General features: G+C 43.5%; 1 protein-coding gene across 1 annotated transcript; it reads left to right on the top strand.

The window, feature by feature from the left end:
- The first annotated feature begins 9,745 nt into the window (after positions 1-9,745).
- On the top strand, positions 9,746-10,711 carry LOC107046762. The gene is made up of 3 exons (XM_015269464.1): positions 9,746-9,919; positions 10,003-10,246; positions 10,311-10,711. The coding sequence occupies exons 1-3, from the start codon at positions 9,746-9,748 to the stop codon at positions 10,709-10,711; spliced, it is 819 nt and encodes a 272-aa protein (XP_015124950.1).

The following is a 10,711-nucleotide window of genomic DNA, read 5'->3' as shown; positions in this document are numbered from 1 at the left end:
CATGTATTTGGATTTAAAATTGTTACCTTGGTAGAGATACCACTCGTCACTTTTCAAGCGTTCGACGTTACGCTGACGAAATGGAATTCCTGTGCGAACAACGAACGGGTATCACTCATACTTGGAGGCGAAGAACGAACTTCTGGTTATCCACGGGGCAACGCAGCAATTCGTGCCAATGACCGAGGGACAATTAAATCGCTGTAAGCAGATTCGAGGGCAATACTTATGCACTGAGTCTTTGCCCATACAAAAAATAAAAGATACAAGCCCATGTGAAGTGCAAATGTACATGAATCCTGAGAAGATGCCAACTACATGTGTTGTGAAGCATCTACAGCTTCAAGGGCTCATTCTAATTAAAATGAGAAAAGATAACGCATGGTTCTATGTAGCCCCAGAACCCGAACGAGTAGAGGTCACCTGCGGCGACGAGCAAGTAAGGGATACTCTGGAGGACTCAGGGACTTTGAGGATCAAGGACTTTTGCGAGATAGTCGCTTCCGACTTCACCATAAGAGGGCGGAAGTCACATGAGGTAACATACAACGCTCATGTTCACCCAAAATTGAACTTGACGTTAGATGACGTCACCACCACTCAGCTCGAGCAACGAAGATTCAATCTGAGTGACATCCAGCTGAACAAGGTCGTTGGAAACGTGAAAGAGCTGGAAGGGCTCCACGTGCAACTGGCAGCTGAGAAAGAAGATCTGAACCGGATAGAAAAGAAGTTCGATTATCGAGAATTTCTTACACACCCATCATCGATATTCACCGGGGTAATGGTGATTCTAGCATTCATCTCGGGGCTAACCCTTTACTGCTGGTGTCGAAAACCTTGGCCAGCACCCAAAAGAGAAACGCCTAGCTTCGAAGTAGCATAAGAATTTATGTATTGTATTTAATTTGTAATATTGATTATTAATGTAAAAAACCTTATTAATTAAGGTTTATATCGGTGAGTTAGGATTAATAGAGAAAATTCCTGAGGGTAGTAATTTTCTTCCCTGGCGGGGAGGGATGTTATGCCCCAAATAACTTCTCAAAATTCAACTGCTTATTCGAATAACATGAAGTGACGAAAGTGGCACAAGTTATTCGAAACAAACAGTGGAATGAAGAAATATACAGATAACTGGGGTGCAGAGTCAGCACTTTGCGCCCCGACGACTGGCCTTCGCGTACACCGGGAAGACGTCACCCGATGCCTTGCAGGTGTGCGACGAAGAACAATGACCTGATGCAATCGTATTGCATGAGGTGATAAAAACTCGTGTAATCGTTGTCTCGGGGCCAGTTACTTGTCAATCCTTTGATTACCTTCTTTATACTTTATACTCGCTTGATACATTCAGTATCAAACCGAGTTTTATTTATTCAATAACTTTTAAATTAATGATTAAAAAACCAATTCCCAATAAAGTAATTATTTCTATTAACTACCCGCGTGTAATTCATCCCTAATTGAACCCAACCGCTCGGGTCCATTACAACAGGGTGTTAAGTAATAACTTTTTCTCCTCTTAACCCCTGATAGGAAAAAAATCATAGATTCTAGGAAAAACCTGAAAAAAAATCATTTGGCGGATTTTTTTGTATTGAAAATTAAAAGTTGACCAATAAACGTTTAGGAATTTGAAACCCGAAGTTGACTCAAAATGCCGAGAAAACATCCGTCAACGTCGCAGATAACGTGAAGTGAGTTGATAAAATGCTAGGGATTTTTTTCAGGAAACCTTAGTGATAGATTATAAAAAATGCAAGATGGGAAGATGGACTTGTTACTTTTTATAACGAACATATGCAGATGATGTAGAAATTTACCTTGTGAAAAATTGTCAAATATGAAAGCAAATGTGTGACCATCTGACATAAATGCACCAAAAACTAATTTTGGCGTAAACAAGGGGTTTTATTTTGGAATGAAATAGATAAACACGAAATAATAATTTTTAGATGAAGAAAATGATGTAAAGCATTAACTGTAAGTTTTGGGCATTGACGAGGATGGATATTTCAATTATTCACCAAGTGACTGCTGGGCCATTTCTAATCATTCCTCGGGGATTAGAAAAGTCTCGAGCACCTTTGGGACATGTATTTTCGGATGGACGTAGTCCCGATGACAACTTGGAATTTAAATTTTGTACCAAGTGGGTACTAGACAATTTTTAATTTTTCCGCGGGAAATGAATTTTTTCCGACAAGCTATGGGACATATATATTCAGATGCAAGTTGTCCTGACGACCGCTGGGAATTTAAATCGTGCACCAAGTTCTTACTAGACAATTTTCAACTTTTCCTCGGGCAATGAAATTTTTCCAAAAACCCATGGGACATGTATCTTCAGATGCACGTGGTTTCAATAACTTCTGGAAATGTAAATCTTGCACCATCACAATTACACCAACGGCTGGAGGTCTATCACTAAGCCTTGAGCCACCGCTGTCAAGGGCTTAGTTATCGAGCTCTGGCATGCCAAAGGCTCGGCCCAAGGCTCACACAGATCTGTCAACCAAGGATCGGTTACCCACCTCACCGCTAAGACTGAAGCCCTGGTCCGCATGGACGGCCGAACCTCAGACCAAGCTTGGGCGCCAAGGCTTGTGCATTTACCACCTGGGAGGTCGATCTATCCCTTCCCTATCTCTATAGAATTAGAGAAGGGCTAGAGAAAAATTTGGCATTAAGTGGCCATGTCACTTCTGATTCCTACACCGTGTGAATTTTTAATCCAATTCTTTTTATATAAATAAGTTGCTGATATCGATAAGAAATGAGTTATGAATATGAAATTTGATAACGAATCGAGTATCAATTCCTTTTTTTTCCAAAATATGGAAAAAAAATAGTAGATACATTACCACAGAGATCTATAACACTATTTCATTTATCTATATTAATTTTCATTATTCAAATTGAAAAAAGCAAAGTCTCACATCCTGCCGAAGATGAAATTACATATCATGAAATGTTTTAAATAATTATTAGTTGTAAACACCATAAAAAAATTGGATCGAAAAAATTGCCGATAATGATATGGATATTGACAGGTTGGGGCAAAGAGGATTGACTAAAGTAGAGGCTCAGAAATGAAATAGTAAGTGCCCCATAGAAAGGATATCGCCACGGTCGATTTAGGCCTCTCGGCGAGCTGGCTGCGCCGGTAACTCGTCAGTGGCAGTCCCGCGGTCACAGAGATAAGTTCAAGGAAGGATTTTTGTTCTCCTTGTGCTTAATGTTTTTTCATGTTTTTCAGCGATTATAAATTATACATAAGGTCGAAGTACATAATTTAAAATTGAATAATCATAAAAAACTTTTATTAAGTATGTTTTTCCGTATGTAGACAAGGGTGGAGATGGGGCATATAAAATATACCGCGTGTTTTTTTTATGTATAATATTTTTCATTAATCAACTATGAAAGAATAAGAAATTATTAGCGTTAAAAATAGAGGCATCAAACAAAAAGAAAACTGACACTAGTATACAGGGTGTCCCATTTGAAACAATGCACCCAAATATCTTCTAAGGGGGGCAAGTGACAGGAAATTTTCAGGCACATAAGTTGTAGAGTTCCGAGGAGGACATTTGATGCATGCATTTTTTTGAGCTTTCACGATCATACTTGCAAGCTGCAAGCACAAGGAGCTTTTTCTTAAATGGCAATCGCATTTTTTACCCTAATGAAACTTGTTCTCCTTGATAAGTAGTTTTCAAATACCTCATCATTCATGTAAACTCCTTCGATTTTACTCGGAGAATGCGACGAAAATGAGTTCTGTTATCAAACTGAAGATTCACACACCCTTGACGCGTCTTGGCGTAGATAATTGTTCTGCTAATCCATTTACCAACCGCAGTTATGGAATGTAAACAATAATAAAGAATTCTTCATTACCTCGAGGATTCTGCTATTCGAAACAGTTTCAATTCAACCAGAATCGAGTTAGTATCCCCTGTAATTTTATTAAACACATCACGATGTATTCAGCGAGTGAAATTGTCGATATTTTACTCGTATTAGGAAAGTGCTGCGGAGTCTATCGAGCCGCTGCCCAGATATATCGAGAACGGTACCCTAATCGCCGACGTCATCCCACAGATGCAGTAATTCGGAACATTGAAAGGAATTGTAGGAGAGGACGAACTTTTCGACGACAACAACCACAACAACAAGGTATTAATCCTGATGATCCACGAGCTGTTGCCATTCTCGCTATGATTCACATGAATTCACGTTAAATTCACATGATTCACGCTAAAATAGTCTGAATCTTTAGTTTGCTAACAGAACTCATTTTCGTCGCATTCTCCGAGTAAAATTAAAGGAGTTCACATGAATGATGAAGTATTTGAAAACAACTCATCAAGGAGAACAAGTTTCATTGGGGTAAAAAATGCGATTGCCATTTTAAAAAAAGCTGCTTATGCTTGCAGCCTGCAAGTATGATCCTGAAAACTCAAAAAAATGCATGCATCAAATGTCCTCCTTGGAACCCTACAACTTATGTCTCTGAAAATTTCCTGTTACTTGCCCCCCTTAGAAGATATTTGGGTGCATTGTTTCAAATGGGACACCCTGTATATATTTTCATGGACGAATTAAGTTTATCAGGATTTCTTATATTCATGTTTTTTTAATTCCTTTTTTCCATCTCCTAAGTTATTAATTACATTAAGAGAAAAATTGAGAAATGAAAGTTAAATTAAAAACAGTTAAAATTACTTGAGCAAGGGGACACACATATTCAATAAGGCTCCATTGGCTCTAATGAATGTGTATCAGAAAAGGTGGTATAATACTAATATAATGCGACAGCGTGCCGCTAGCGTCTCAGACCCTGATGCTGGAGTTGTAGGTTCGATTCCCCGACAATCTATTTTTTTTTCCGGAATATTTGCTGAAAACAATTACATTATTTAAAAAAAAGAAAAGAGCGAAACAATAATCAATCGTGAATTTTCTTCCTGAGTTTTATAAGTTATAAATATCACTCAGTGCTATTAAAATTATATTTCGCACAAATTTATTACTTTTTTAAACATTCGTTATTTACAAATAGATAATTGAAGTGATTCTCCGTTAAAAAAATTCATTTCTCCCCCCCTAATTGAGATGAAGTTATGAAACCGATACCGATCGATCAAGAATTGAATTCTCAATAAATGACACCGGTTTCATTCCTTAATCTCAATAAGGAGGAAAGGAATCAATTTTCAAAAGCGCGGAGTAGCTCTGAACGGTTCTCCGGCGTCGAGTGAGTCCGGAAGGGCTTTCCGATAGGAAAATTCATTTCTACCCCCCTAATTGAGATGACGGCATGAAACCAACGCCGATCGATCAAAAATTGAATTCTCAATAAATGACAGCGGTTTTATACCTTAGTCTCAATTAGGAGCGCAGGAATGAATTTTGAAAGCACGGAGTAACTTCGGACAAGTTCTTCTCATTCAAAAATTCATTTCTTCCCTCCCTAATTGAGATAAAGGAATGAAACTAGCACCTATCGATCAAGAATTATATTTTCAATGAAGGACAGCGGTTTCATTTCTTAATCACAATAAGGAACGGAGGAAGGATTTTCCAAAGCGCGGAGTACCCCCGAACGGTTTTCCGGCGCCAAGTGGATCCGGAGGGGCTCTCCTCATTGGAAAATTCATTCCCCCCCCTAATTGAGAAGACGGCATGAAACCAACGCCGATCGATCAAGAATTGAATTCGCAATAAATGACAGCGGTTTCATTCCTCAATCTCAATAAGGAGCGGAAGAATGAATTTTCAAAGCGCCGAGTAATTCCGGACAAGTTCTTCTCATTCAAAAATTCATTTCTCCTCTCCCTAATTGAGTTGAAGGAATGAAACCAGTGTTATGTATTGAAAGTATAATTCTCGATCGATAGCCGTTGGTTTCATGTCTTCATCTCAATTAGGGGGGGGGATGAATTTTCCAATCGGGGGAGTCCCTTCGGGCTCACTCGACGCCGGAGAACCATTCGGAGTTACTCCGCGCTTTGGAAAATTCATTCCTTTTCTCCTTATTGAGGTTAAAGAATGAAACTGCGGTCATTTATTGAGAATTCAATTCTCGATCGATCGGCGTTGGTTTCATTCCTTCATCCTAATTAGGGGAGGAGAAATGAATTTTCCAATCTGGGAGCCCCTCTGGACTCGACGCCGGAGAACCATTCGGGGTTACTCCGCGCTTTTGAAAATTCATTCCTTTTCTCCTCATTGAGATTAAAAAATGAAACCACTGTCATTTATTGAGAATTCAATTCTCGATGGACCAGCGTTTGTTTCATTCCTTCATTCCAATAAGGGGGGGGGGAAATGAATTTTCCAATCGGGGAGGCCCTCCGGATTCACTCGACGCCGGAGAACCGTTCGGGGTTACTCTGCGCTTTGCAAATTCCTTCCTCCGTTCCTTATTGAGATTAAAAAATGAAACCTCTGTCATTTATTAAAAATATCCCCCCTGACCGAGTTTCCACCTTGTCGTTGGTAGGGAGGCTTTAAAAAGGGGCTGCCACCGTCCGTGACTGCTAAGAGAAACCCACCCAAATCCATGGTGTAAGCCTGGTGTATAACCAGTATATGACCTTATGGTCATATAACCGTGCCTAGGGATGCGTGGCACAGGGAGAGCTCTGTCATTAACAGTGCCTCTCAGAAACCGGGCGACATCTGGGAGTAGTCTTAGGACAAAGCAAGCCCCGCCATACGGCTCTGATCGGGTGAGACCGCTCTTCCGTGTTACTCGTAGGACCAAGAATGGAAACCATTTTTAAAAAACTATTAGTTGAAGAAACGTCTCCGGATGGGGCTAGTGATGGCGAACACCCGGAGAGGACTACTGGCGACTCTCGGACTGACTCGGTTGGGGGAAAAAACAAAAGAGACAGGCTGAGCGGTGCCACCAGGAAAAAGATGAGGAGGCAGAGCCAGCAGCAAACGTCGGGGGTATTAGCAACCTTGGTCGAAGCTGCATCTCAGGCTGAAGTGGCTGGTGATGTGGAGGCTCAAAAGAGGGCTGAAAAACGACTTCTTCCTGAGCACACCACGCCTCGTCCCACCAACGGGCCAAGAGAGAAAAAAATGAGGAAGCAGGATCAGGGCACATATGACCAGAGAACTGCAAACTCGTTAAAGTTGACAGTGATACCGCAGTCGTATCCGGACCAGAAGCTGGACACCGGAGGGGGGGGGGTGACAGAGGTGAAGAAGCTTCTGAAAGGGGCCATATTGTCTTTACCAGACAGAGTCAAAGCACCCACCTTCGACGGGGTCTGGGAGAGGGACGCTGCGGTTGTGGTGTACTGCACAGATGAGGCCACGGGGCACACCATCCACGTTGTGGCACTCTCGGAGCTTCCTAAGAAGCATCGAGTGGTGATACACGTGGAGGACCCGGAAATTACTTCTCAGGAATCACTGAGTTTTCTTGAGAAGCAAAATGCAGGCCTGAAGGCCAGTAAGTGGGTCGTCGTTCGGGGCAGCGAATCTAGGGACGCCAAGAATGCCCACTTTGCTGCGCTGGTCGATGACGAGTCGCTTGCTGGACTGGAGGCATCCAACTTCAGACCTCACTGTGGGCTCCAAAAGGCTACCATAAGGAAGCTGGGGAGAGACCGCAGTGATGTAAAGAAGACGGGTACGACTGAACTATCAGAGGAATAGCTACCATAGCTATGAATCGGGTACAGATCGTACAGATCAACTTGCATCACAGTAAGGCGGCTTGAGCGACACTAGCCAAGCTTCTAGCTGGGATGCAGATAGTAATAGCATTGATCCAAGAACTTTGGATAATCAACAATGCAATTAAGGGGATACACCGGAAAAATTGAGAACCTGCCTAATTATTAAAGGATTGGATTCTTTTCTCTGTCCACAGTTCAGCGGGAGAGATCTAACTGCAGCTCAAGTGCGGTTAAACCTAGGACAAGGCAGGGTTATGGATATAATAGTAGGGTCGGCTTACATGCCCTATGACTCAACAGAGCCACCCCCACCGGATGAAGTAAAAGAGCTGTGCAACCATGTGAAAAGGAGGGGGCTTCAATCCTGTTGGGCTGTGATGCGAACTCCCATCATGCTGCATGGGGGAGCACCGGTTGCAACGGGAGGGGAGAGAGCCTCCAAGAGTTCATTATGGGGGCACGGCTCCATATTTTAAACAAGGGACAAAACCAACTTTCGTGGACCGTAGGCGACAGGAAGTACTAGACATAACTCTGGCAACGGATGATGTGGCTGTCTTGGTTAGAGACTGGAGGGTCTCAAAGGACCTCTCGGCCTCGGATGATAGAACCATAAGAATGTCCGTCTTTTTGAGGAAGGGACTGAGTGGAGCAGAAACCCACGGTGGATCGACTGGGGAAATTATCGGAAGAGTCTAGCACTTAGGCTGAGGATGATTTCTCTCAGATTTGGCAGCAAGAAGCAATTGGAAGAGGCTTCTAAGGTCTTGCACCGGGTGATAATTGACTCATATGAGGAAAACTGTAAGTTGTTGCCCAGAAGGCGGAAGACTGAGATACTCTGGTGGTCTGAAGACGAACTTGGGGGACTCAGGAATGAAACCAGAAGGGCTTTGAACAAGGCAAAGAATGCGAAGGTAGGTCCCCGTAAGGAAGCAGCCTGGACTTACAGGGGACTTGTCGCAAAGTACAATAAGGCAATAAAAGCCGCCAAAGACTGGTACTGGAGGGCTTTCACGAGCACCATTGAAAGCCAATCAGAGACTGCCAGACTGGCAAAAATTCTTGCTACAAACAAGACCACATATCTAGGGAGCCTACAAGCACCGGATGGGAGCAATACGGAGACAATGGAGGAAACATTGAAATTCCTAATGGAAACACACTTTCCACGATTCACCGAATCCCGGGGAGGAGATACAGAATCAAGGCGAAGTCGAAGGGGCGAACACGACACTCATAACTGGTCGTTGGCTGGCAAAATTGTGTAACCGTGTGGAGTCAAATGGGCTGTAAAAGACCTTTGAGCCTTACAAAGCACCGGGGCCAGATGGGATTTTCCCGGCCCTGCTACAGGAGGGGAGGGAGAACATCATAGGACCCTTTACCAAAATCCTCAGAGCCAGTATAGCACTGAGACATGTTCCGAGGTCATGGAACGAGACTAAGATAGTCTTCATTCCAAAGCCGGCCACGGTTGGGTATATTAAACCAAAGGACTTCCGCCCAATAAGTCTTACATCCTTCATATTGAAGACGCTGGAAAGACTGGTGGACCGATTCATAAAAATGGGGCACTTGGTAGGAAGCCCCCTCTCTCCCTCTCAATATGCTTATCGAGAGGGTAGATCCACGGATACCGCCCTGCACCATCTGGTGAGACTCGTGGAGGGATAATTCGCTGCCAAGGGATATGCCATAGGAGTCTTCTTGGATGTTGAGAGAGCATTTGACAGCACCTAGAACGAAACCATAGAAGAAGCTATGAAGAAGCATGAGATCCCTAGGGCGATCATTACTTGGACACAGACCATGTGAAGGGGCAGAAGACTGTCGGCTAATTATGGACAAAGCTATATAGAAGGGTGCCCAGCCAGAGGATGCCCACAGGGGGAGTTCTCTCACCTCTGCTGTGGAATCTGGTTGTGAACGAACTTCTGGAAAGGCTGCGTGGAGCGGGGTGCCATGTCATTGGCTTTGCCAATGATGTAGCAATAGTGGTTAGATGTCGTTTTCTGAGGGTGCTCAGCGACCTGATGGCGACGGCACTTGCTATCGTTGAGAGCTGGTGCAGGGAAACTGACCTCTCGGTGAATCCCGCCAAGACCACAGTCCTAGTCTTCATAAGAAAATACAAGCCAGAGATGATCAGACCCTTAATACTGAACGGCTCGGTAGTAAACTACTCCAACAAAGTTAAGTATCTGAGAGTAATTCTAGATAATAAACTCAGTTGGAAGGATCACATCTATACACAGAGAATCAAAGTGTTTGCCTCGATGTGGGCATGCAGAAGGGCCATTCGGAAAAGCTGGGGGCTAAACCCCAGAATGACACTGTGGCTCTATCAGATGGTACTGTTACCAAGGCTAATGTATGCTGCGGTAGTCTGGTGGCCAAGTGCAGGAATGGTGGAAACAAGGAACCTGTTGCAAGGCCTACGGGTAACTTTCCTGAGGGTCGTGGCGGGGGCCATGAAGACCACACCTACCGAGGCGCTAGAAATAGCACTCAGTATCCTGCCTTTGGACCTCAGAGTGATTAGCTGTGCGAGCACAACAGCCTACAGACTATGGTGTCAGCAGGAATGGAAATCGACAGGCCAAGGTCATACCCAACTTGGCTTGATTAATGCAAATCCCTTCACGGACAAGTCCGAGAGGATTCAGAGAAAATATCAAATTAACAAAGCCTTCAAAACTAGAATACCATCCAGAGAGGAGTGGCTAGATTCAAAACTTAAACCAGCACCCAAGGAGGATTACTGGTTTACCGATGGATTTGGCTACACTGAACGCTTTGGGGCGGGGATCTATCGATTGAAGGATGGCTTTGGGGAAAGCTTCCCCCTGGGCCAGCATGCAACAGTCTTTCAAGCCGAGGTGTTAGGCATAGCCAAGTATGCCGAGCCCCTGATAGCAAAAGAGACGGAAGGGATGAAAATCTTCATCTGCAGGGACAGCCAGGCGGCCATAAAAGCACTGGAAGAAAGCCACTACTAA

This window comes from Diachasma alloeum, unplaced genomic scaffold (genome assembly GCF_001412515.2).
Source record: "Diachasma alloeum isolate Michigan unplaced genomic scaffold, Dall2.0 Dall_scaffold_01908, whole genome shotgun sequence".
Classification (NCBI taxonomy): domain Eukaryota; kingdom Metazoa; phylum Arthropoda; class Insecta; order Hymenoptera; family Braconidae; genus Diachasma; species Diachasma alloeum.
Note: the sequence above shows the minus strand (reverse complement) of the source record. Positions and strands in the feature narration are given on the sequence as shown.